This window comes from Arvicola amphibius, chromosome 10 (genome assembly GCF_903992535.2).
Source record: "Arvicola amphibius chromosome 10, mArvAmp1.2, whole genome shotgun sequence".
Classification (NCBI taxonomy): domain Eukaryota; kingdom Metazoa; phylum Chordata; class Mammalia; order Rodentia; family Cricetidae; genus Arvicola; species Arvicola amphibius.
This window is the reverse complement of record NC_052056.1, coordinates 82524409-82549923: the sequence shown is the minus strand read 5'-3', so window position 1 is coordinate 82549923 and position 25515 is coordinate 82524409. Positions and strand designations below refer to the sequence as shown.

The window sequence follows — 25515 nt, the reverse complement described above, 5'->3', positions numbered from 1 at the left end:
GCTTCCCCTTAGCTGCAGAGTGCCCCCTTCAGTCAGCCTTCCATCTTCTCTGCATGCATTCTAGCACCTCTGGAGACCACCAGGCCACATACAATTAGGGCAGAACTGCACACAGCTGGCTGGGAGGCGCAATAGGGATCAAGTAGAATTCATGCCAGGACCCAGTGACCCTCCCCATGTCCTCCTCCCTTGAGAGAATGTTGGGAACCAACAGGTTGGATCCTGTCTGCTGCGAGTAGCCAGAGCTGCTCTGATGAAGATGATGGCTGTTAATTCTTTTCTTCTTCTTCTTCTTCTTCTTTTTTTTTTTTTTTTTTTTTTGGTTTTTCGAGACAGGGTTTCTCTGCAGCTTTAGAGCCTGTCCTGGAGCTAGTTCTTGTAGACCAGGCTGGTCTCAAACTCACAGAGATCCGCCTGCCTCTGCCTCCCAAGTGCTGGGATTAAAGGCGTCTTTTCTTCTTTTTCCTCTCTGTTTTTTGACACAGGCTCTCACTCCGTAATTCAGGCTGACCTTAAATTCTGGATCCTTAGTGCTGGAGTGACAGGCATGCACCGCTGCATACTGCTTGCTCCATTCAGATAGCTATCTGCTTGCAAAGCATGACAGATTTCGATCTCCCGGCTTGCTCTGTTGTGCACTACAGTTTAAGCCACCTAGTGAATATCAATGGAAAAAACTGTAGTATTTTGTTCTTTTATAAATTTTTATTTTTATTAAAAGAAAAAATTGTTGGGTTGTGGCACACACATTTAATCCCATCACATAGGGGGCAGAGATAGGTACTCTGAGAGTTCAATACCAGCCTGGTCTAAAGATTAAGTTCAAGGACAGCCAAGGGTATATGAACTGAGTCTCAAAAAACAAAAATAAAATAATAATAAAAAATAAAATAAACCTACAGTACTGAAAACAGCCTGGTATTGGCATAAGATCAGACAGGAGGACCAATGGAACCGAATCGAAGACCCAGATATCAATCCACACACCTTCGAACACCTGATCTTTGATAAAGAAGCAAATAAATCAAATGGAAAAAAGAAAGCATGTTTATCAAATAGTACTGGCATAACTGGATATCAACATGTAGAAAAAAGAAAATAGACCCATATCTATCACCACTCACTAAACTCAAGTCCAAATGGATCAAAGACCTCAACAAAAAGCCAGCCACACTGAACCTTATAGAAGAGAAAGTGGGGCCGGGCGGTGGTGGCGCACGCCTTTAATCCCAGCACTCGGGAGGCAGAGGCAGGAGGATCTCTGTGAGTTCGAGACCAGCCTGGTCTACAAGAGCTAGTTCCAGGACAGGCTCCAAAGCCACAGAGAAACCCTGTCTTGAAAAACCAAAAAAAAAAAAAAAAAAAAAAAAAAAAAAAGAGAAAGTGGGAAGTACACTTGAACACATTGGCACAGGGAATCACTTCCTAAATAGAACCCCAGCAGCATAGACACTGAGAGAAACAATTAATAAATGGGACCTCCTGAAACTGAAAAGCTTCTGTAAAGCAAAGGACACAGTCAACAAGACAAAACGACAGCCTACAGAATGGGAAAAGATCTTCACTAACCCCACATCAGACAGAGGTCAGATCTCCAAATATACAAAGAACTCAAGAAATTGGACACCATGGGGCTAGAAAGATGGTTCAGAGGTTAAGAGCATTGTCTGCTCTTCCAAAGGTCCTGAGTTCAATTCCCAGCAACCACATAGTGGCTCACAACCATCTGTAGTGGGATCTGGTGCCCTCTTTTGGCCTGCAGGCATACACGCAGACAGAATATTGTATACATAATAAATAAATAAATATTAAAAAAAGAAATTGGACACCAAAAGATCACATAATCTAATAAAAAAAAATGGAGTACAGACCTAAACAGAGAACTCTCAACAGAGGAATCTAACATGGCTGAAAGACACTTAAGGAAATGTTCAACATCCTTAGTCATCAGAGAAATGCAAATCAAAACAACTCTGAGATTCCATCTTACACCTGTAAGAATGGCCAAGATCAAAAACACTGATGACAACTTATGCTGCAGAGGTTGTGGGGAAAAGGGAACACTTCTGCATTGCTGGTAGGAATGCAAGCTGGTACAACTCCTTTGGATGTCAGTGTGGCGATTTCTCAGAAAATTAGGAAACAACCTTCCTCAAGACCCAGTAATACCACTTTTGAGTATATATCCAAAGGATGCTCAATCATGCCACAAGGACATGTGCTCAACTATGTTCACAGCAGCTTTGTTTGTCATAGCCAGAACCTGGAAACAACCTAAATGCCCCTCAATTGAAGAATAGATAAGAAAAATATGGTACATTTACACAATGGAGTACTACACAGCAGAAAAAAATAATGATATTTTGAATTTTGCAGGAAAATGGATGGAGCTAGAAAACATTATTTTGAGTGAAGTAACCCAGACACAGAAAGACAATTATCACATGTACTCACTCATAGGTGGTTTTTAAACATAAAGCAAAGAAAGCCAGCCTACAAACCACAATCCCAGAGAATTTAGACAACAATGAGGACACTAAGAGAGACTTACATAGATCTCATCTACATGGGAAGTAGAAAAAGACAAGATCTCCTGAGTAAATTGAGAGCATGGGGACCTTGGGGGAGGGTTGAAGGGGGTAGTGTTGGGGCGGCTGACCAATCCCTTATCTGAGGGGCGTGGCCGCCCCAGGGGCAAAACATACCTTGACAAGAACCGGGTTTGGGGTAGGAGCCCCCTTCTTCTTCCTCTTAGTTCGCTGCTCTTCGCTGGAACCTTGGCTCTGTAAGTTTGCCCCACTTCCTTCCTTTATTAAAGCTGATTATTTCGGACAAGGCTAGTTTTGGTTATTTCCAATTGCCGCCCGACCGCTTGCTACAGGGTAGGAGAGGTAAGGAGAGGAGCAGAGAAAAATGAAGAGCTCAGGGCTGGAGAGATGGCTCAGTGGGTAAAGAGCATTGCCTGCTCTCCCAAAGGTCCTGAGTTCAATTCCCAGCAACCACATGGTGCTGGCCTTCAGGCATATACACAGACAAAATATTGTATACATAATAAATATTAAAAAAATGAAGAGCTCAATAAATATCAATACAATAAAAAAAATAGGGGCTGGAGAGATGGCTCAGTGGTTAAGAGCACTGACTGCTCTTCCAGAGGTCCTGAGTTCAGCTCCCAGCAACCATATGGTGGCTCACACTCATCTGTAATGCGAGCTGGTGTTTTATTCTGTCATGCAAACATACACAAAGTCAGAACACTGTATACCTAATAAAATAAATAAATTAAAAAAAACAATACAAAAACCAAACAACCAAAACAAAAACCACATTTACAATACAAATGTATGCATACAAAGAATACTTACTATTACTATATGTGCTTTCTGCACTGCCATAGTTTTTGCTAACTTAACCTAAACTTAGACATACTTGGCAAAAAGATAATCTCAACTGAGGAATTGCCTCCGATAGAGTGGTGGATAAGGAACTCTGTGGGAGCTTTTTTTTTCTTTTGAAATTATAGGCCCATTTTTATTAGTTTCTTTAAAAATGATCCACTACAAATCTTACAGAGTTAAATATGCATTCCATAATATGGGAAGAAGGAAGAGCACTTACTGAGAAAGAAACCAATGTCCATCTTTGTAGTTAAAAAATTTTTAATTTAGAGGGATACCTATTTCAACCAATTACAATTTTGGTACAACCATTTCCTAATTGTAAACTTTCACCTGATACAGACCTTAATATTAATGTTAAGTAGCATTTGGACCTAGTTCTGTAACAAGAATCCTGGGCACCCACTTGCTCTCTGTTTCTTTTCTTAAATCAACTGACATAATATTTTTGCCTTATTTTCTTACCTATAAAATACCAATGATGATGATCCTATCTTATACTATGCTTGTGCAGATTCAATTACTAACTCTAAATAATGCATGTAAGGCATATTTGGTGTCTTAACAGTTTTTAGCTTAATAAATACATACAAACAACAGCAAAAGGCTAAGAATTGTTTTAGTAGTGAAAAATTCTGTTCAAAACTCACCATTTGGTTCTCCTCCAGACCCTAGCTCCCACATGCTTAGCAAGTATTTACTGGTTACTGAAGTTGAAAAAATTCAAAAAGATTCATTGCATATCTCCTCATAGCAGGGATGAGTGCATGTGGGGGCATTTTCTCAATTGGTGTAGGAGAGCCCAGCTTTATAAAAAGCAATCCAGTAAGCAGCTGAACTCCTCTAGAATCTGTGCCTCAGTTTCTGCTTCCATACACTGCCTTGGCTTGCGTGGATGATGGATTGTAAAATGTAAGATGAAATAAGCCCTTCCTTTCTCTAGTTGGTTTTGGTGATTGTTCTATCATAGTATCATAGCAACAGAAACAAACAAACAAACAAACAAAAACCTAGAACACATGCCCATAATTTTCTGGAAGAACTCACACATTTTTCTCTGTGTAACCTGACTTGGAACTTTTTTTTTTTAGATCAGGCTGGCCTATAACTCAGGGACTAGCCTACCTCTGTTTCCCAAGTGCTGGGATTAAAGGTGTGTATCACCACTGCCCGGCTGAGTTCACACACTCAACGGTCAAAACGAAAGTGTAGTTTGTTTTCAGCACAGGGCGAAAAAGATGCTCAGCCATAAGGGGGTAAGAAAAGCCCAGGCATGCCTTTCATCTAAGTAACGGCGTCAAGCTGCATTCTCAGAAAGACTTGTCAAAGGGTGACCAAGAAGTTAATGTGTTAGTCTGAATAATGAAAACATGAAAATGAACAAGCAAAGAGCTACAGTGAAAGGCCTGGTATGCAGCAATGGTGGATGCAGAAGAGTCTAGAATGGGACCGTCCAGCTCTGTTCTACATGAGATAATAACCATGGACGAGCCCAGAGGCTCACTGCGGTTTACGAGTCAATCAAGTTCAATAAAGCTCAAGCGAGCTTCAGAACAATGACTACGTTAATTTTTTTTCTTGCATGCTCAATGAAGAGCTCGTCAGTGTCAGAAACTCCACAAGGACTGGACGGCTCGTAGCTACCCAAAGCCAAGGTTCTGAAAATAGCCCTGGGGCTTTACTAGCCAGACTACGACAGCAGGTGTGGGGCGCATGCGCGCAGACGCACAGTCTGACCTGCCGGTGGCACCCAGGAGAAGGCGACCTTCTTCCCGACAGCCCACGGAATAGAACGGGTGGGGAAACGGTATTCTCGCGAGGTCTCAGCTAGCGGCGGCGGAAGCAGTGGACACGTGACTGTCCTAGGCCGCCTTCGCCTTGCCCCCTCCCCCTTCTCGGAAACCCGGCCCCCTCTCCCTTCTCCCACCCCGGAGCCGCGGTAATGGACCGTTTGGGTTCCGGAATTCTCTTGGATCCCATCACTGGTACCAGGGTAGCGGGACCTGGCGGAATCCGGTTTTGGTGGCGAAGGCAGAGGGGGCGGTCAAGATGGGGGGGGCGAATCGGCTTCTTTCACCTAGGAAGGAGGCGGGGCGGAAAAGGGATGGGGGGAGGGAGTCACGTGGGGGCGTGGCGCGCGCTGCGTGCGCGCGGCACCTGATCCGTCGCCCCGCCCCCTCTTCCTGCGGGGCGGGGGGTCGGGAGGAGGGGCGTCAAGATGGCGGCGGGGAGGTAGGCAGAGCCGGACGCCGCTTCTGCCTCTGCCGCCGCCGCCGCCGCCGCCGCCGCCTCCGCTCCTGTTGCCTCCGGCTCCTCACGCGCTCACGGACCGGGAGAAGCTATTCTGGCGTCGGGTCCGGCGGGTAAAGTAAGTCCTTCTCTCAGTCCTTTTCTCCTTTCACGCTCGTCCGTCCGGACAGCCTCCCACTCCCACCAGCGCTCCTCGGGGTCCGTGTGGGGCCGGTTGTGGGGGGAGGCGCGCAATTCACGGCTGCCCGGGCCTCGCTAGCCCGCTGCTCGTTCTCATACTGCTGGCCGCCCCGTTGGTTTCGGCGTCCTCCGCCAGGCAGCGCCGTCTCTGTGGGAGTCCCGCTGTCCCGAGCCGGATAGCAGCTCCGAGGCCGGGCAGCTCGGCCCTGCGCACGGCGGCTCCACGGGCGATCGCGTCCCTCGCCTTCTCCCCTCCTACAGACCCGCGACGAGCGGTGAAAGTGAGGCGGAGACCCTGCTCGAGTCCCTCCGGCCCATTACCCCTATTTCGGGAACGGGTGGGCCACACCGGGATGCCCTTCCTGAACCTGGGTCCCTGGCGGGTGGGGTGCGTGGGACTCGTGGGGGACACCCTCATGCCTCGCCGTGGCGACTTTAGCTTTCCCTGAAGTGAGTGCAGCTTCAGACTCTGAGCGCAATCCGTGAGGAGGGCGATGGCGGTTGGACATCTGCTCACCTTAGTAGTGGTGGGTGTAGTGAGCACCCAAGTTCCTCAAAGCGGTGTCTGCTGGTGTTTTCCCGGTAGTGGCGTGGGATGGGCTCCACGGCTTCGTAGCCTTGGATTTGTCCGAAACGGTGTGTTTGTTGCTTTCCTGACCCCGGCATCCAGCTCCTCCCCTTTATATCCCGGCTTTGTGCTTCAGTTTGGTTAATGTTTGCGGACCACTAACTTGATGCTCCTATGTAGAAAGCTCCTTTCATGTAATTGCTCCGTTTGCTGTGGGATGCTTTTGTTTGGGGGAGTCGCTGGTTGAGAAGCGTGCGCGAGGAGGCAAGATTGGAGATAAAATGAGAGCCCAAGAGAGCATCGTTTTAATCCATTGAATTGCGCAGCCAATTGTAGCTGCACCCGGAAGTTTGTGCTGAACACGTGTTGAGGGAAGGTTAAAAACGGGTCCCCTTTGACCTTTAAACGTCGATTGTTTGCAGGATATTTTGAGTAAAATGTTTATTTTCTCTAGACTTTGAGAATTAAAGGTGGGGAAGAAGGCTTCCAAAGAGTCATCTGGGAGGGTCCAGCGACCTGTCAAACCCAAAGTGTCCTAGGGCCGTCACCTTATTTAGCATTTGCATAGAGTTCTATCGGTTAACAGTCTTAAGGCCCCAAAGTTAGGGTTGGTTTTCATAGCATTGGGGAAAGAATTATTATGCAAACGATGGGTTTACAAAGAATTTCTAGGCTGAACTGGCATTCGCCGCTGGTGACTTAAGTGGGACATTAATTCTGATAGTACAGGAACGTTAATTTCCATCTTTATATAAAGTCTTTTCCCAAGTAGTGAGAGAGGACTTCTTTCTTCTGGCTTTTGCTTGCAGTTTAACTTCATTCCGTGCAACTCCCTTTAGAATTTTAAGTCCAACTTCACTTTAGTTGCTTTATAAATGTTTTTTAAAAAAAGAGCCTACGTTTATTGGTTCATTCAAGAATTTTATGTTATGCACTTTTATAAAAGTCTTAAGTTCTCTGAAGTTACTGCTTAAAAATGGCCAATGTGGTGTGTGTGCTTTTGCTTTTTGTTTTCATTTTTTGAGACGGGGTTTCTCTCTAGACCCGACTGTCAACTCACTCTAGACCAGATTAACCATGAACGCTCAGAGATCTGCCTGCCTTCTTCTCCCCTCCCGAGTGCTGCTGTTATAGTTGAGTGCCACCACCATCCAACTGAGACTCTTGGTTCTCTTTTTTGTTTGTTTTTCGAGACAGGGTTTCTCTTTAGCTTTGGAACCTATCCTGGAAGTAGCTCTTGTAAACCAGGCTGGCCTCGAACTCACAGAGATCCACCTGCCTCTGCCTCTTGAGTACTGGGATTAAAGGCATGCGCCACCACTGCCCGGTGAGACCCTTGATAAGCTTTTTATTTTTTAAGGCTTTTATTTTTGAGACTGACTCCTTATAATTTCCTTATGTAGTCGGGCTGGCTTCCAACTCAAGATCTTCTTGTCACAGCTTCCCTGATGATGGACTTGTAGACCTGCACTGTTATCATGTCCAGTGGTTTATATGCTTTAGAAAAGTTGTGCTTCAAAGACCTCATCCATGTTTAGATGTGGCTTTGGTGCTTTTCGGTGTTTAAGTTGAACTTTGAGGTGAGGCTTGCTACCTGGCAAGGGTAAGAATACACTGGTCTGATCCTGCCAAGTAGTTTCTCAAGAGGTATAGTAGACCCCCGAGCTTTGCTTGCCTACCTTTAAGGGTCATCTAAAGAGGCTACTGCGATGGCATAGCTGGTTGAGACACTGTTACTAAGTCTGACTACTGTTTGATTACTGGGATTCACATGGTGGAAGCAGAGAACAGTTGTCCTCTGACCTCCACACATGGGAGCCATAGCACCGTGCACCTTCTCTAATAAATGTAATTATTATTGTTGTTATTATTTTGAGACAGGGTCTCACTTTGTACCTCTGGCTGTCCTGGAACTCACTATGTAGATCAGATTGGCCTTGAACTCAGAGATTTGCCTGCTGCTGCCTTCTGAGTTCTTGAGTTTCAAAGTGTGCACCACTGTGCCTGGCTATAAAATAGTTTTTTTTAAAAAAAGTTCACATAAAGATAGTTTCTGAGAGGTTTTCCTAATAAATAAAATGACTGTGGGTTTTTTTTGGGAATTTTTAAAATATTTATTATGCATACAATGTTCTGTCTGTATGTCTGCAGGCCAGAAGAGGGCAGCAGAACTCATTTACAGATGGTTGTGAGCCACCATGTGGTTGCTGGGAATTGAACTCAGGATCTTTGGAAAAGCAGGCAGTGCTCTTAACCACTGAGCCATGTCTCCAGCCCCATGATTGTGGTTTTTATATGCTGATTTGCAGATCCACTTTGATAAGGTTTTAATTTGTCCAGCTTTAGGACAATGGTTGAAATGCCACAGAATATTTTATGAATGGAAGGGTTCTTGTTTTGTTTTTCCAGATAGGGTTTCTCTCTGTAATAACTCTGATTGTCATGGGACTCCCTCTGTAGACCAGACTGGCTTCGAACCCAAAGAGATCTGCCTGCCTCTGTCTCCTTAATGTTGGGATTAAAGGCCAACTAATGGTCAGGTTCTTGAAGAGGAGGAAGTCAGAGTTAAAGGTAGCTCAAAACATATCAGATAAACTTACTTGTTGGGGTATAACAAAATAGAAGACTATTTCCAAATGGTTTTATTATATTCTACAGTAGGAAATGTTTGTGACCTAATGCTAGTGCATAAAACACAAAATCTCATAAAATGTTGCTCTTGATACCTGTGTGCTTTGGAATGGTTTACTATACTCTAATATTTGATTTTGTTGATTATAATACTGTAAACTACTTTGACAGTTTACAATTAAATTGTCAACCACAGATAGAAAACACTAGTGGTGCAGTAGTAGCCTCTTGGTATCTAAAGGGATCAGCTCAAGACTCCAGAAAATAGCAAAAGTTTGTAGGCACTTAAGTCCCATTTGTGGTAGTGTCACGTTTGCATGTAAGGTAGGCCCTTTGTCTCCAGATTGTTTACAGTACCTAGTAGGTATATATGATGTATGAGGAGCTATTGGCACTAATTACCTAGTGTGTAGTATGTGTGTTCATGCAGTATTTTTATTGTCTATTGAAGTTTGTTTTTTTCTTTTTGAAAATAAGAAAGGAAGGTTTCACTATGTAGCCTTGGCTGGCTTGGAAGTTCCTGTGTAGACTAGCTGGCCTAAGTGTGGGATTCACGTGCCACCTTCTCCATTGAACACGGAAATGTTGAGCCTGTGAATATGGAGGCCACCCATTGGGCTGGGAAGGACAGGGGTGTAGAGAAGTTAGGTATTGGTCTCCTGGGTTTAGAATTGGATTCCAAACTTGTATACTTGTTACCTTGTTGCATTCTTCCCCTCTCTAGGCTTTAGCTCCTTTGTGACAAAAAGATACTCTTGGGTAGTGTGGAGGATGGAAAGAAAAACCTATCTATAAAAATTATTAAAGGTGTCAGAGTGTGTGACTATAATCCTAGCACTGGGGGGTGCATACAGGATTAGGAATTGAAGGTCACCCTTAGCCACATGAGATACTCTGCCTCAAAAAAACTTAACTAAAAAAAGAGGTATCAGCCAATTGAATTTGAGGTATTAGTGATAAAGAATTTTGCTTTCCCTTCTCCATTTTTCTTGTTTCTTTTTTCTCTCTTTTTTCTTTCTTTCTTTTTTTCCGGACAGGGTCTCTACATAGCCCTGGCTGTTCTGGAACTCACTCTGTCGACCAGGCTGGCCTTAAACTCAAAAGAGATCCACCTGTCTACCTCCTGAGTGCTGAGATTAAAAGTGTGCGTCTGTACACACCTGTGGGTGTAATTTTATTTATTTGTTTGTTTGAGGCTGGGTTTCTTTGTAATAGCTCTGGCTGTCTTAGAATTCACTTTGTTGACCAGGGTGGCCTCCACTCAAGAGATTCACCTGCCTCTGCCTCCCAAGTGCTGGGATTAAAAGTGTGCATTACACATTTGGCCCTGTTAGTTTTTCAGGGTCATATGTGCCTCAGGTTAGCCATGAACTCCTTATATAGTTGAACATTACCTTGGATGTCTTAATCCTTCTACCTTCACTTTGTAAGTGCTGGCGTTGCAGGCTTCCTCAGATTATTAAACTAAATGCCAGTCTTCAGTCTGGTCTGATGGAGAACTGAAGCCAAGGCTTCAGGCATGCTTTGAAAGTGAGGTGTGTGCCTGTGACTTTCTGTCTTTCTGTGTCTCTTGGTAATTTGAATTTAGGAATTTGGACCATGATGGCCTGCTTCTTTAACACTGAGCAGCGCCCACAGACCCCTTTGTGGTGTTTATTTTGAAGGAGGCTTTTACTAAAACGTGCAGACTGTCCTGAACTCTATAGCTCAGCCTGGTTTGAATAGGTGATCTATCTGCCTCAGTCTCTTGAGTAGCTAGGATCTTAGGCCTGTGCTGCCAGGTGTCCCTATGCTATTTAAGAAGAGTTTCAAAAAAAAAAAAATGGTGGGTTATTTTTTGAGACAGGGTATCTTTGTGTAGCCCAGGCTGTCCTGGAACTCTGTAGACCAGGTTGGCCTCAAATTCAAAGGTCCACCTGTCTCTGCCTTCTGAGTGCTGAGCTAAAGACTTTCACCACCATGCCCAGCTTGTTATTTGTTCAGGCAAAAATACTAAGTGATAGTATCCATGTACATTTGGAAATGTCTGTCAGCTGTCTTTAGATATCTGATTATCTGCATAAATTAGATGTGAGACACTTAAGTCGTATTTTGTAGAACTTTTTTTTAAAGTTTTTTTGTTTTGGTTTTGATTTTTCTAGACAGGGTCTCTCTCTCTCTTTCTCTCTCTCTTAAAATATTTATTTGTTGTGTATACAATATTCTGTCCATGTGCCTGCAGGCCAGAAGAGGGCACCAGACCTCATTACAGATGGTTGTGAGCCACCATGTGGTTGCCAGGAATTGAACTCAGGACTTTTGGAAGAGTAGGCAATGCTCTTAACCACTGAGCCATCTCTCCAGCCCAGGATTTCTCTCTTGTAGCCCTGGATATCCTGGAACTCACTCTAAACCAGGCTGAACTTGAACTCAGATCTATCTGCCTCTGCCTCACAAGTGCTGGGACTAAAGGTGCCTGGCTAAAAAGATTTAATTTTTTTTTAATATTTTATGTGTATTGGTGTTTGCCTGTGTGTATGTATATATACCACATGTGTTCTTGGTACCCAAGGAGGCCAGAAGAAAGATGGTTCTGAGCCGCTCTGTAGGTGCTGGGAATCAAATCCCACGTTCTCTGTAAGAGCAGTCAGTGATCTTAACCACTTAGCAATCTCTCCATCACCTTACAGAACTATTTTAGAAATGAATTATTAGATGGCGAGAGTTTGAATGTAATTGGCCCCTATAAACTCATAGGGAGTGGCACTATTAGTATGATTTTGTTGGAGTGGGTATGGCCTTATTAGAGGAAGTGTGTCACTGTAAGGGCAGGCTTTGAGGTTTCTTGTGCTCGGGATACTGCCAGTGGCTCAGTTGTCTTTGCCTGCAGTATGTAGGATCTCAGCTACTTCTCTAGCACCACATCTGCCTGTAGACCACCATGCTCCCTGCCATGATGATAACTGGAACTGTAAGCCATCCCCACTAAATGTTTTCCTTAATAAGAGTTGTGGTGGTCACAATGTCTCTTCACAGCAATAGAAACCCTGACTAAGACACATGGATTGCTGTCATTAAAAGTTTTTAGTCTGGAAAGTATAGTGGTGTAGCAGTTATACAAAAGAAAAGGGATCTTTTTGTATACTCAGGTTTATCAAAGTAGTAGTTAAGGGCAGGGAGGCGGCTTAGTAAATGTGCTTACTGCAAAAGCCTGACAACTTGAAATTGATCCCACTGTTAAGGTAACAGAGATTTACAAAGTTTTCCTTTACTTTTCACATGTGCCCTGCCAAACCCATTGTTGTGCGCGCACACCTCCTTTTTTTTTTTTTTTTTTTTTTTTTTTGAGGCAGGGTGCTTGGAACTCAGAGATCGGCCTGCCTCTGCATGCCAAGTGCTAGGATTAAAGGCATTCACCACTGTGTTTGGCCATTAATAAAAATTTTTTTGTTTTGTTTTTTTGAGACAGGGTTTCTCTGTGTAACGTCCCTAGCTGACCTGGAACTCATTTTATAGATCAGATTGGCTTTAAACTCTCGGAGATCTGTCTGCCTCCTGGGTGCTGGGATTAAAGGTGTGTATCACCACACACTGCTCATTAATAAAAAATTTTAAGACATAGCACATAGCTGTAATCACAGTATGCAGAAGGATTTTGACTTCAAGGCCAGCGTAGTCAAAAGAAAAGACAACCCGGCTGCAAATATTCACTCCAGTTATTATTTTTTTAAAAAAATATTTATTATGTATACAATATTCTGTCTGTGTGTATGCCTGCAGGCCAGAAGAGGGCACCAGACCCGATAACAGATGGTTGTGAGCCACCATGTGGTTGCTGGGAATTGAACTCAGGACCTTTGGAAGAGCAGGCAATGCTCTTAACCTCTGAGCCATCTCTCCAGCCCCCCCAGTTATTATTTTGCCTGCCCTCTCTGTCTCTTATACTCACTTTCTCGCTAGCTCACACATTCAACACAACACCTCCAGAAGTTAGTTGTTCTTAGTCCTTAGTTCTGTCTGAAGATGAAATTGAGTTGAGTTTTTGTTTTGTTTTGGTTTGGTTTTTTTTGAGACAGGGTTTCTCTGTGTAGCTTTGGTGCTCTTTAGACTAGGTTGACCTTGAACTCACAGGATCCCCCTTGCCTCCCTAGTCCTGGGATTAAATGGGTGAATGGGTGTGCCTTACCACTGCCCGGTTTTTTGTTTTTTTTGTTTTTTTTTTTTTTTAAAACTTGACTGTATTAGAGCACTATTGGGTGATGTGCCCAGTTTTGAACCTCTGTTCTTTCTGATCTCTTGCCTTGCAGATGATGTCCCTTGTATCTGCTCAGACCCATGAAGAGCTCTAGTCTCCTCTGTCTCATCCCTGCTGATAGGGTCGATGTTGGTGTTAATGAGTGCTGTACTTTCTGCTCTTTTGGGTGACATTGCTTCTCAGGATTCCCTGGCAAAGTGGTACAGTTTCTATAGGCGCTCCGTATACCAGCCTCTCCATGTATGCCTTCAGATATGCTTTTGGCAAAAGTGAAACTTTTTGATGTCCATTCACAGTTGATGACTGTGTGGTAATTGTTAGGCTTGTTAGATTGCTACCTGGCTGTTGTCACCTGAAATATGAACTCCGTGGTAGACACAGTGACAATTTCTACATGTAGCAGTGTTTTGGATTTATATTGTAAAATCCCCCCCCCCCCCCCCCCCATGAAGCTGCTTTCATAAAACCAGGAGATTGACCAGTGCAGTTTTCAAGGGCTTTCACTGATGTTCTGTGAGTCTGTTGCATGTGGGATATGATTAAATACTAAGAGTTGCTTAATGCAGTTAGAGAATGGGTTAAGTGCTTTGTCTTGTTCTTTTGCTTCCTGCAGAACAGAATGACTAGATGTGTGCCAAACTGCCTGGAAAGCTCCATAGATAGATAGATCCCTGTATGAGAAAGATACATCTAACATTCAGATCATTCCTAGTGGGTCCAAGGGTCTCACACTGTGTTCCTTCCTATTTTGTTGTTTTTCTCAGTACTGAGCCAGAACTTCTTTAGGTTTCTTTTCTTTCTTTTTTGAGACAGAGTTTCTCTTTGTTCTCCTGACTGTCTTGGAACTCTGTAGAGCAGACTGGCCTCTAGTTCCAGGTCTTATTTATCTATGCTCCATGTATGCCCATACGCCAGAGGAGGGTGCCAGATCTCAGTACAGATGGTTGTGAGCCACCATGTGGTTGTTGGGAATTGAACTCAGGACCTTTGGAAGAACAGGCAATGCTCTTAACTGCTGATCCATCTCTCCAGTCCCCAAGATGGTTTTCTATCTCAGATTTCCTTTCCTTTCTCTGAAAATTTTTGTAGAAAACTTTGTTGATCTGGCCTTCAGTTTCAGTAAGAATATTCACCTGACTTAGAACTTCCTTCCAGACTCTCTTTTCCATCTTCCTCTCGGAGAGGCAGCTTTGCTTCTGCCTCTCTCCCCACTTCTCTGCTTCCCCTTTTCTGTCTCTCTCTCTGTCTCTCTACCCCTCTCCCTTCCCCCTTCATAACTCACCTGAATAAATATTCAACCTCAAAAAAAAAAAAAAAAAAGAACTTCCTTCCATATAAATGGTGCACAGGTAAATGTGACAGGCCGGGCTGAGGATCTCTGTTTACTGTCTCTTTAACAGTTGCTGTCTATTAGATTGCAGTTTTGGTGCTTTGCTAACTAACCCTCTTCGTGTAGGATGTCACGCATCAGACAGCTGAGGTATATTGTGTATGTAACATTGTGTATATTTCCTATGAAAAACTTACCACAAGAATGTATATGTAATTTAGAAAAATTAAAATTTAAAATTTTTTAATTAATGCATATGGGTATTTTGTATGCATGTATTTGGTAATTTGGTAAATGAATCTAGGTCCTCTGGAAGAGTGGAAAGTGCTCTTAACACTTAACCCAACTTTCTAGCCCATGGCTTTTTCTTCTTTTTTGAGTTTTGCTTTGTTTTTGTTTTTAAAAAGACAGGGTTTCTCTGGCCTCAAACTCAGAGATTTGCCTGCCTGCCTCTACCTCCCAAGTGCAGGGATTAAAGGTGTGTTCCTCCAGCCACCGCCAGGTCCAGCTCCTGGATTTAATTTTAAATCTATAGTCTCTTTGCTAAATATCTTAGAACATATTTGTCTTCCTTCTCCTAGCCACTGCAGTCCCAGTGCTTGCTGCAGTGGATGTCTTCCCGAGTTCCCTCAGTTTGCTCTTATACTGCCGTCAGTAATCTTTCTACATAAGAAACTGTTGCGCCAAGCTGTCCTGCATCTGAAAACCCAGTAGTGGCCTGTATCATTGTAGAAGGATGAGTAAGGCCACAGATCATAACCTTCTCATGTGTGGGCCCCTGGTATGTGAATTTACAGTTAATTGGAATGCAGGGTTCAGAAGACACTTGCCTTCCTGATTATTTCTTCCGCTGAACTCAGTATTGTCATCTACCTTGGAACCTATGCAGAGTTCACTTTTGTCTCCTTTGACCTTGTAGTGTGTGTTTTTTTTTTTTTATATCCCTAGATATAATTCACCGTGTAGACCAGGCAGGCTCCAGACTCAGAGAGCAGCCTGCCTCTGCTGCCTCCTGAGTGCTAAGATTAAAGGCATGTACTGCCAATCCCAGCTTCATAGTGTTTAGGAATAAACTCTTGATCTTAGTCAAAAGGCCAAGGAGTAAGAGACTCTTGGCTCTGAATGCTGTATTTCTGTGTCCTTTCATTTTAGTGTGAGGTTACTGGGGTCAAAGATTTTCTCTTTTTCCGACATGTAGCAGGTTCTTCATAAGTACTGAATGAACAGCTCTGATAGAAAAAGTTGGATTGTTTGTGTTTAGAAGCGAGTTAATATTTTTCACTTTGTTCTAAGATGGTGGAACCAGGGCAAGATTTACTGCTTGCTGCCTTGAGCGAGAGTGGGATTAGTCCGAACGACCTCTTTGATGTTGATGGTGGAGATGCTGGGCTCACAACTCCTACTCCTCCTTCAGTTCAACAGGTAACAAGTTTTCTAAATCCTCCGGAATTCCATCTAATTTGAAATTTCCATTGTCCTTTTTTGTTTTTGTTGTTTTGTTTTTGAGACAGGGTTTCAACAGTCCTAGTGTCCTGGAATTAGCTCAGTAGACCAGGCTGGCCTTGAACTCACAGAGATCCGCCTGCCTCTGCCTCCCTAGTCCTAGGATTAAAGGATTAAAGGCGTGCACTGCCACCACCTGGAGTCATTTATTATTAGCATTAGTTTTTTTCCTGATTGTGGTATTGATGATTGAACCCTGGCATAAGTACTTCACTGCTGATGTATAGCCTCAGCTTTTTAATTAACATTTTAGAAAAAAATATTAAGTAGACCTTAACTTTTTTGTGAAGGATTCTAAGCTGGTTTTCTTTCTTTTTAATTTCATTCATTCATTCATTTATTTATTTTTGATTTTTCTCCTAGAACTAGCTTTTGTAGGACCAGGCTGTCCTCGAACTCACAGAAATCTGCCTTCCTCTGCCTCCCAAGAGCTGGGATTAAAAGTGTGAAGTCACCATACAGTTGCTGGAAACTGAACTCAGGTCCTCTGGAAAAATAGCCAGTTCTCTTAACCTCTGAGCCATCTCTCCAGCTCTAAACAGGGTTTCTCCTTGTAGCCCTGGCTGCCCTGGAACTTAATTTGTAGACCAGACTGGCCTTGAAATCACAGTGCTTCACCTGCCTCTGCCTCCAAGTGCTGGAATTAGAGGTATACTCCACCACCACCCAGCAATAAAGCTTAACTTTAAATATACACGTGAGGGACTGGAGAGATGACTCAGGTTAAGAGCACTGACTTCCAGTGGTCCTGAGTTCAATTCCCAGCACCCACGTTGGCTCACAACCATCTGTAATGAGATCTGGTGCCCTCTTCTGACATTCACGCACACATGCAAGAACACTGTGTACATAACAAACAAACAAATAAATAAAATAATCTTGTGAATGTTGCTTTTATGCTATTTTTTTAATGAAGTAGATATTATTTGCATCAAAGCCAAGATTCTGCCTTTTTTTTTTTTAAAAAAAAAAAGATATTTATTATATATACAGTGTTTTGTCTGTCTGTATGCTTGCTGGCCAGACGAGGGCACCAGATCTCAGATATCTGTGAACCACCATGTGGTGACTGGGAATTGAACTCAGGATTACTGGAAGAGCAGTCAGTGCTCTTAACCTCTGAGCCATCTTTCCAGCCCCAAGATACTGCTTTTCTTACTTCTTAGCATTCATATAGAAAGAGAGTTAATTTTTTGTGTGTGTGACTTCTCTTTACATTATAAAAATAAAGTTCTGTAGTGTTGTGGAGATTTATGCTGACCAATATTATTCTGTTATAACTGGTTTAGTGATTGTACATCCTGTTTGGTTGTAAATCTTTTGTGTGTATGGTACTGGGGTCTGAGCCAAGGACTCAACAGGCTAGGCAAGTGCTCTACCTCCCAGGTAAAATCCAGCTCTGAAGTTTCATTTTTTTCTTTTTAATAAACTAAATGCAACTCTTGTTCTTGAAACAGAATTCACTGCTGTCCATCCTTTCTCTGTATTTTCTCTCCAGTCGATGCCACTTAGTGCATTAGAACTAGGTTTGGAGACAGAAGCAGCAGTTCCTGTTAAACAAGAACCAGAGACAATGTCTACTCCTGCACTGTTAAATGTGAGGGTAAGAGCCACTCAGATTTGGTATTACTTCTAGAATGGCTTAGGGTGGTGGCAAAAATATAACTTTATTTTAAATAAGATCTTTAGCCCTGGCTAGCCTTGATTTCCCTATGTACCAGAGGATGCTAGTGTATTGTAAATTATTAAAAACAACAAAATTGGTGAGATGAATGTACATGTTACCTCACTATTTTCAGTGTTTGCTGCCTTGGCTTTTGTCAATTGTTTTGCTATAGCTTTTATGTGATTAATTGTGCTTTACAGAAAGAGTTCTTTTGACCTTGCCTCAAATTTAACCAATATCAACAAAATCCAAAGGATATAAAATTATTGGTCGAACTGGTTGAAATTTGTCAATTTGTATTGTTAGTGTAAAAGTGGTAAATAAGTCGGGCAGTGGTGGTGCACACCTTTAATTCCAGCATTTGGGAGGCAGAGACAGGTGAATCTCTGAGTTTGAGGCTAGCCTGGTCTACAGAGTGAGTCTCAGGATAGCCAGGACTGTTGCACAGGAAATCCTGTCTTGAAAAACCAAAAGAAAAAATAAATACTTGAAGTGGTAAATAGCAGTCTAGAAGATTTTATTGAAAGAGTTATGGAAAGGGGCTAGATTGTAGCTTAGTGGTGGAGGACTAGCCTTGCAGATGCCAGGCCCTGGGATGATCCCCAGTGGCACAAGGACAAACATACACACTAATGATATGCAGAAATACATAGTAACTTTAAAGCTAAAGACAATAGCATTTTCAAGTTGGCTTTATTTTTATTTCATTTTTAAAATTTTTGAGATAGGGTCTCATGTAGGTCATGTTGGCCTTGTACTCAATTTCTACACATTCTACATCTCTTTGCCAACTTTGGCTCTCACAGTCTTGAGCCACTGTGCTCAGCTTTTTCTTTTCTCCTCCCTGCTTTCTTCTCGCTTCACCTTCTAACAGCACTGTTGAGAGTAACCACCTAATTACCAGTATTTGGTGTTCACCTGACTGTTATCCTTGTCTTTAGACTCTAAAATGTAGTGTGACCTGTATGATGGCAAACAGCATTGAACAGGAAAGACAGTGTTGGGTCTTTGAGATGGATCAGTGATAAAGATGCTTGTTGCCATGCCTTAAGACCCAAGTATCAGCCAGGCGGTGGTGGTGCACACCCTTGATCCCAGCACTCGGGAGGCAGAGGCAGGTGGATCTCTTTGAGTTCGAGGTCAGCCTGGTCTACAGAGTTAGTTCCAGGACAGGCTCCAAAGCTACAGAGAAACCCTGTCCCAGGGGGGGAAAAAGACCCAAGTATCCGTGGGAGCCATACAGTAGAAGGAGAGAATTGAGTCCCTCAAGTTCCCCTCTTGCTTCCACACGTTTGGGAAAAATTGAAAGGTTTTTGTTTTTAACGAAAAGAAGTGCAATATTAACAGAAAGTTGGCTTCAAAGGGCTTGAATGATGGTTCAGCAGTTAACTATTGCTATTGCAGAATTAATTACCCATATTGGGCAGCTGTCATGTGTCTGTAACTGCAGCTCAAGGAGGTTCTGGTGCCTCTAGCTTCCATAGAAACCTGCACATACCCCTAGCCATACAGATTAAAAGAAAAAATGACAATAGAAATCTTTCTATTTTCTTGAGACAGGGCTTCTCTGGGTAGTCCTGGCTGTCCTGGAACTCTCTCTCTAGACCAGGATGGTCTCAAACCAGAAGATCCACCCACCTGCCTTTGTCTCCCAAGTGCTACAATTAAAGATGTGTGCCACCATGCCTGGCAACAGTAGCAAAAAAAGTTGACCTCAAAACCTGGGTCTTAAGTGATTTATATGATTTACCTAGAGCTGTCTTCCTGGTGGGCAGTGTTGGATAAATTTTTTGTTGTTGTTGTTGCTAGGTCTAGAGTTATTGTAAGTCACAGATAGATTGGAATAGCTTCTCATTATAATTTTTATTCTCATGCTTATATAGTGTCAAATTACTACCACACGCTTTCCTGATTATTGTGTTTTTAGCCTGATAATTTATAGCTAGTCATTAAAGTAGAAATAAAGTACCATTAGTTACACAAGGATAGAATAAAGTTTAGATTATATGTATGTTGACTCTGAGCTCATACGTACCCCGCAGGCACGTGGTCAGAGGACAGTTTTCACTTTTCACCTTGTTGGAGACGGGTCTCTCTCTCTCTGCCTCATGTCGCTGTCAGAGCATTGGTGTGAACCGATGAGCATGACTGCCTGATGGACATGTGGTCTGTGTGCTGGAGATTCAAGGTTCTTGTGCCTGCAGCTTTCCATTTTGTGCCCTCTGTCTAGCATCTAGTTTTAGATTTCTAAATGGATTACCAGGTTTACCTCTGCAGACTATCAGAGTCAAATTGAGTATGTAAAGTGTTTTTTCTTTTCTAGCAGCAGCCTCCATCCACTACAACATTTGTGCTGAATCAAATAAACCAACTTCCGACCTTGGGATCTACAATTGTAATGACTAAAACACCACCTGCAACAACCAATAGGCAAACCATCACTTTGACAAAATTTATCCAGACTACGGCAAACACACGCCCTTCAGTCTCAGCACCAGCAGTACGAAATGCCTTGCCCCCTGCTCCTTCAAAAGACCAGGTTCAGTTGAAGGATTTACTGAAAAATAATAGTCTAAATGAACTCATGAAACTGAAACCACCTGCTAACATTGCTCAACCAGTTGCGACTGCAGCTAGTAAGTTGTTTTCAGCTGTTTGAACGCCTGCTTTCACAAACTATTTTGTTTGTGTGTATGTTTCACAAGTGGTTTTGGGTGTTTTCATTATTTTTTTCTGAGTGTGTGTCGTGAGTATATTTATGTGTACCTTATGCATAAAGTACCAATGAAGGCTAAAAGGAGGGTATCTGATTTCACTGCAAGTCAAGTTCTTGTGAGCTGCCTTGTGGGTGCTGGGACATGAACCTTGGTCCTTTACAAGAGCAGTAAACTGTCTTAGCTTCTGAGCTCGCTTTCTAGCTCTGTTTTCGGTTTGGTTTGGTTTTTGGTCTCCCACCCCATTCCCAAGATGGTTTCTCTTGTGTAGCCCTGGTTGTCCTAAAAGTCAGGCTATAGATAAGGCTGCCTCTGCCTTTTGAGTGCTGGGATTAAAAGTGTTTGCTACTACTACCCAGTTTAAGAATGTGGGTTTTATAGTCTATAAAACCTCTTTTGCTCACTGAATAAGTAACTACTGAATGTATTTTGTCAGCTCCCTTCTGGACTTTGAGGTGTTGCTGGGGAAAACTTGAAATCGCTGCCCCCCAGAAGCTTGTGTTGTACTGAAGAAAGATAGTGAATATGTTATATTTCTAAGAGGGCTAGGGCTGTGAAGAGAAGTAAAAGGTGCATGGTAGGGCAGATGCAAACCTCTCCCCGTGTCTGTGTCTGCCCTGTCTACCAGCCCCTTCCTATCCAGGGAGGGGATGTTGACCACCATCCTATCATGGAACTCATCAGACAGGCTGGGCTAGTCTGGCTAGCCAATGTGTCTCCGGATTCTCCTGTCATCACCATATCCAGGTTTTTTGTTTTTGAGACAGAATTTCTTTGTGTGACAGCCCTGGCTATCCTGGAACTCACTTTGTAGATCAGCTGGCCTTGAACTCACAGAAATCCTTCTGCCTCTGCCTCCCGAATGTTGGGATTGAAGGTGTGCGCCACCACCGCCCAGCAGATAATGTTTTTTGAAATGAATAAACTGTTGAATTTTTAAACTAGAGGAAAAGAATTTGAGACTTGTAAAATTTAATCCACTTCTCTTCCTGCAGCTGATGTCAGTAATGGTGCAGTAAAAAAAGAATCTTCCAATAAAGAAGTAGCAAGAATATGGATAAATGACATGAAAATGAGGAGTTTTTCCCCCACCATGGTGAGTTTTAAATAGTTAAATTACTTGGCTAAAATTACCTTAGAAATATTCTCAGAAAGCTTGTTGAGTGGACGTAGGCTAATAAATCACACTTAGGCCTGAACTTGCATCTTTCCTGGGCCGTGGTGTTGTTTGCAGGGTTGACCTTTGACCTTTTTTGTTTGTTTGCCTTTTGTTTTTCGAAACAGGGTTTCTCTGTAGCTTTGGAGCCTGACCTGGAACTAGCTCTTGTAGATCAGGTTAGCCTCGAACTCACAGAGATCCGCCTGCCTCTGCCTCCTGAGTGCTGGGTGGTGTGTGCCACCACTGCCTGGCTGGGGCTGACCTTTTTTATTCATATGTCTAGTCAGGAAAAAAAATGACAGCACGGAATTAGCCATAAACTTTTGATAACTTGTTGAAACCCAAATAAATAGCTGGGTAGGAGCTGTCTGATCATGCAGTAATCTGGATGAGTTGTTACAAAATCTTTTTCCTTAACTGTGGAAGTGCTGTGCACCCAAGCTCAGGTTCATGAGACATGTTTCTGAATGGCTGTATGTGTGTGCAATGAGTGTCTGAAAGGACTTTCTTTCATGAGTTCTCTTTCAGTAAACATTATTTGGCACCATTTAGATTTAAGGAACTATATAAGGGACATGAAAAGGTACAACCTGTATCGGGTGTGATGGCACACTCTTTAAAACTAAAGGAAAAATATACAGTAAAGGCTCTAGGTTATGAGGAAGGGACACTGTCATGATTATGATTCTGTAGGCTTTATTGAGGAGGGGTGTGATGAACTTTGACAGGAATTCATAAGGAAGCACACAAACACTGATGGGCACTGAGGAGCTGGTGTCTTGCTTACAGGTCAGTGAGCCAGGGCTTATAGAAGACATGGCAGGAACTGTAGAGATAACTAAGCAGTTAAGAGCATTTCTTCCAGAGGATCTGGGTTCAATTCCAAGCATCCAGCATGGCAGCTCATAACTGACTGTAGCTCCAAGATCTTATCTCTTCATATAGACAATGCACATAAAATGAGATAAATAATTTTAAAAAATAAAGAAGACATGAATTCTATGGAGGAGGTGAGGTTATAAACACACTAGAGGAAGAAGTACCTGGTAGAGGATGGGCAGGAAGAAAGGCAGGTGCATTGTAAATGAAGACTGCTCGTTTATTTCCCTTCAGCCCAGACCCAAATAATCACACAGAAGCTATATTAATTCCAACATGGTTTGGATTCTTAGCTCAGGTTTCTTATTAACTAACTCTTACACCTTAAATTATCCCATTTCTATTGATCAGTGTATCACCACAAGGCTGTGGCCTATTGGTAAGGTTCCATCATCTGTCTTCTTTGGCAGCTACATGGTATCTCTTTGACTCCGCCCACTCTCTCTCTGTATCTCTGGCTTTAACTCTGCTAAGCCATTGGCCGGAACAACTTTATTCACTATCCAATAAAAGCAACCATATACACAGAAGGACATCCCACATGAGTGGATAGGATGATTGGAGGAATATTTACAATGGGAAAGAAAACCTGTCAGAAATGTCATTTTTGTTAATATTTGTATGTACTCGAAAGTCTTGGTTTGATAGCTTGTGCGTTGAAGTGTCCCACCTTTTGTTCCCATACTCCTTGTTCTTTCAAGTCCTGGATTGAAGAAGGAGGATGAGGTTGGAGAGAGATTATGAGCATTGAGGGACAAAGTAATTCTAGATGGTAGCTGTGATGACTCATTTGTGTGTTGGTTGCCATTATTGCCACTCACCTTTGGATAGACAGGCAAGAACTGAGATTTTACAGAATACACAGTTGGTACCTTGTATTGGCAGGTTGAAAAAAGGTCCCATAGACTCTGGCCCTTTGTCTCTAGACTTAAGATTCATTGTACTTTTTTTTTTTTTTTTTTTTTTTTTTTTTTTGTTTGTTTGTTTTTTGAGACAAGGTTTCCCTGTAGTTTCTAGAGCCTGTCCTGGAACTAGCTCTTGTAGATCAGGCTGGCCTCGAACTCAGAGATCCGCCTGCCTCTGCCTCCTGAGTGCTGGGATTAAAGGCGTGCGCCACCACCGCCCAGCTGATTCATTGTACTTTTGTGTTACAGAAGGTTCCTGTTGTTAAAGAGGAGGATGAACCAGAAGAAGAAGATGAGGAAGAAATGGGTCATGCAGAGACCTACGCAGAGTACATGCCAATAAAATGTATGTCTTTAGGTTTTGTCAAAATGAAAGACTTGGGTTTTCTTGATCTTAATCATCTCTTAAACAATTAAGATTTAGTACTACTACATCCCACATAGTAGATGGGACTAGTAGTACACATTACTATATCCAGCTAAGTCTGACTGCCTCTGCTCCCTGACTGTGGTGTGCTTTAAACTAGATTATTTTATCACCAGTCTCTAAATTGTATAGTTAGATCATTTTAGTCAAATGTGAGTAGTATATTATAGTTAGTAACTTTATATATAAGCTCAATGTGACTAGTTACTCGTAGGAAAAAATCATAAGACAAGTGCCTCCGCCAGTGCAAAGAAATCCAATTAGGTCAGATCAAACCAAAATAAAATGCCCATCGTTTTATTAAATACGGTGGTTGAGGGTATGGCGGGGAGACAGGTAAGTGGAGAGCACATGGAAACCGGGAACCACGTCTTCCTCCTCTGGGAGTCCACTAAAATATCTTGTGGGAGTAGTCCCTACCCTCCTCCAGGGAGGGGATTAGGTCCTGGCTTGCTGGGATTTGGATTCTAGACCAATGCAACTATCAGGCTAGGGGGTTGGGATGGATGCCAGGGACTTGGGGGCAACAAGTTCCCAACAGTTACTATTTTCTCTGTAATAAGACTGATTTTGTACTATCTTGTAATAAAATTGGAAATATTACTAGAATGATTTAAATGAAACATTCTAAAATTCTTGTTTAGTAAAAATTGGCCTGCGTCACCCTGATGCAGTAGTGGAGACTAGTTCTTTGTCCAGTGTCACACCTCCTGATGTTTGGTACAAAACCTCCATCTCTGAAGAGACCATTGATAATGGCTGGCTCTCAGCATTGCAGCTTGAGGCGGTTACCTACGCAGCACAGGTAATTCTTAGTTACTAAGTTTGATGGTTTATCTTGATATAAAGTAAAATGAAAAAAAAATTATTCATCAGCCGGGCAGTGGTGGGTGGGAGGCATAGGCAGGTGGATCTCTGTGAATTCGAGGTCAACCAGGGCTACAGGAGATAGTTCTAGGACAGGCTCCAAAGCTACAGAGAAACCCTGCTTTGAAAAACAAACAAATAAATAAAGGAAGTAAGAAAGGCAGAGTCTCGGTATGAGTCTCTGGCTGTCCTGGGACTCTGTGTAGATCAGGCTGGCCTCAAACTCACAAAGATCCTTAGCCTCCTGACTGTTGAGATTAAGGGTTATTATGTATTTGTGTACCACGATACCTGGTTTATTTTAGTATTTATATGTATGTATTTGTGTGTCTTATGAATGTATTCCACATGTGTCAGGTAATGACAGAGGCCAGAAGAGGAAGTCTGATTTTTCCACGCTTCAGCTAGAGTTATTTACAGGCAGTTTTGAGTCACTTGGCCTGGGTGCTGGGAATCAAATTTTAGGTCCTCTGGAAGAACACTTAGTGCCCTTACCCACTGAGCCATCTTTCCCACCCCCATATAATACAGTTTTAATAAAGGTAAATTTTTCTTGCCAAAAAAACTTGGAAATAAAATTTTTAAAAAGTAATATATTAGACAGACAGTGGAGCTGCATACCTTTAATCTCTGCACCTGGGAGCCAGAGGCAGGTGGATCTCTGAGTTCGAGGCCAGCCTGGTCTACAGAGTGTGTTCCAGGACAGCCAGAGCTACACAGAGAACCTCTGTCTCGAAGGAAAATACAGATTATATATTAGGAAAAGAGAAAGTATAGCAGGGATCTTAAGAATGTCCTCTGGTG

At 42.7% G+C, this 25515-nt stretch overlaps 1 protein-coding gene across 5 annotated transcripts in view; it reads left to right on the top strand.

The window, feature by feature from the left end:
* The first annotated feature begins 5665 nt into the window (after window positions 1-5665).
* Sbno1 (strawberry notch homolog 1) overlaps window positions 5666-25515 on the top strand; it is a 56790-nt gene continuing 36940 nt past the window's right edge. For 2 of the 5 annotated variants that reach the window (XM_038345106.1, XM_038345105.2), the window contains exons 1-7: window positions 5666-5766; window positions 15885-16013; window positions 17593-17697; window positions 20084-20396; window positions 21470-21570; window positions 23667-23763; window positions 24489-24649. In XM_038345106.1, the coding sequence (XP_038201034.1) occupies window positions 15885-16013; window positions 17593-17697; window positions 20084-20396; window positions 21470-21570; window positions 23667-23763; window positions 24489-24649 (906 nt within the window). In that variant the 5' untranslated portion in view covers window positions 5666-5766. The remainder of the gene's footprint in view (window positions 5767-15884; window positions 16014-17592; window positions 17698-20083; window positions 20397-21469; window positions 21571-23666; window positions 23764-24488; window positions 24650-25515) is intronic. The other 3 variants (XM_038345107.2, XM_038345109.2, XM_038345108.2) reach the window with 3 other exon arrangements.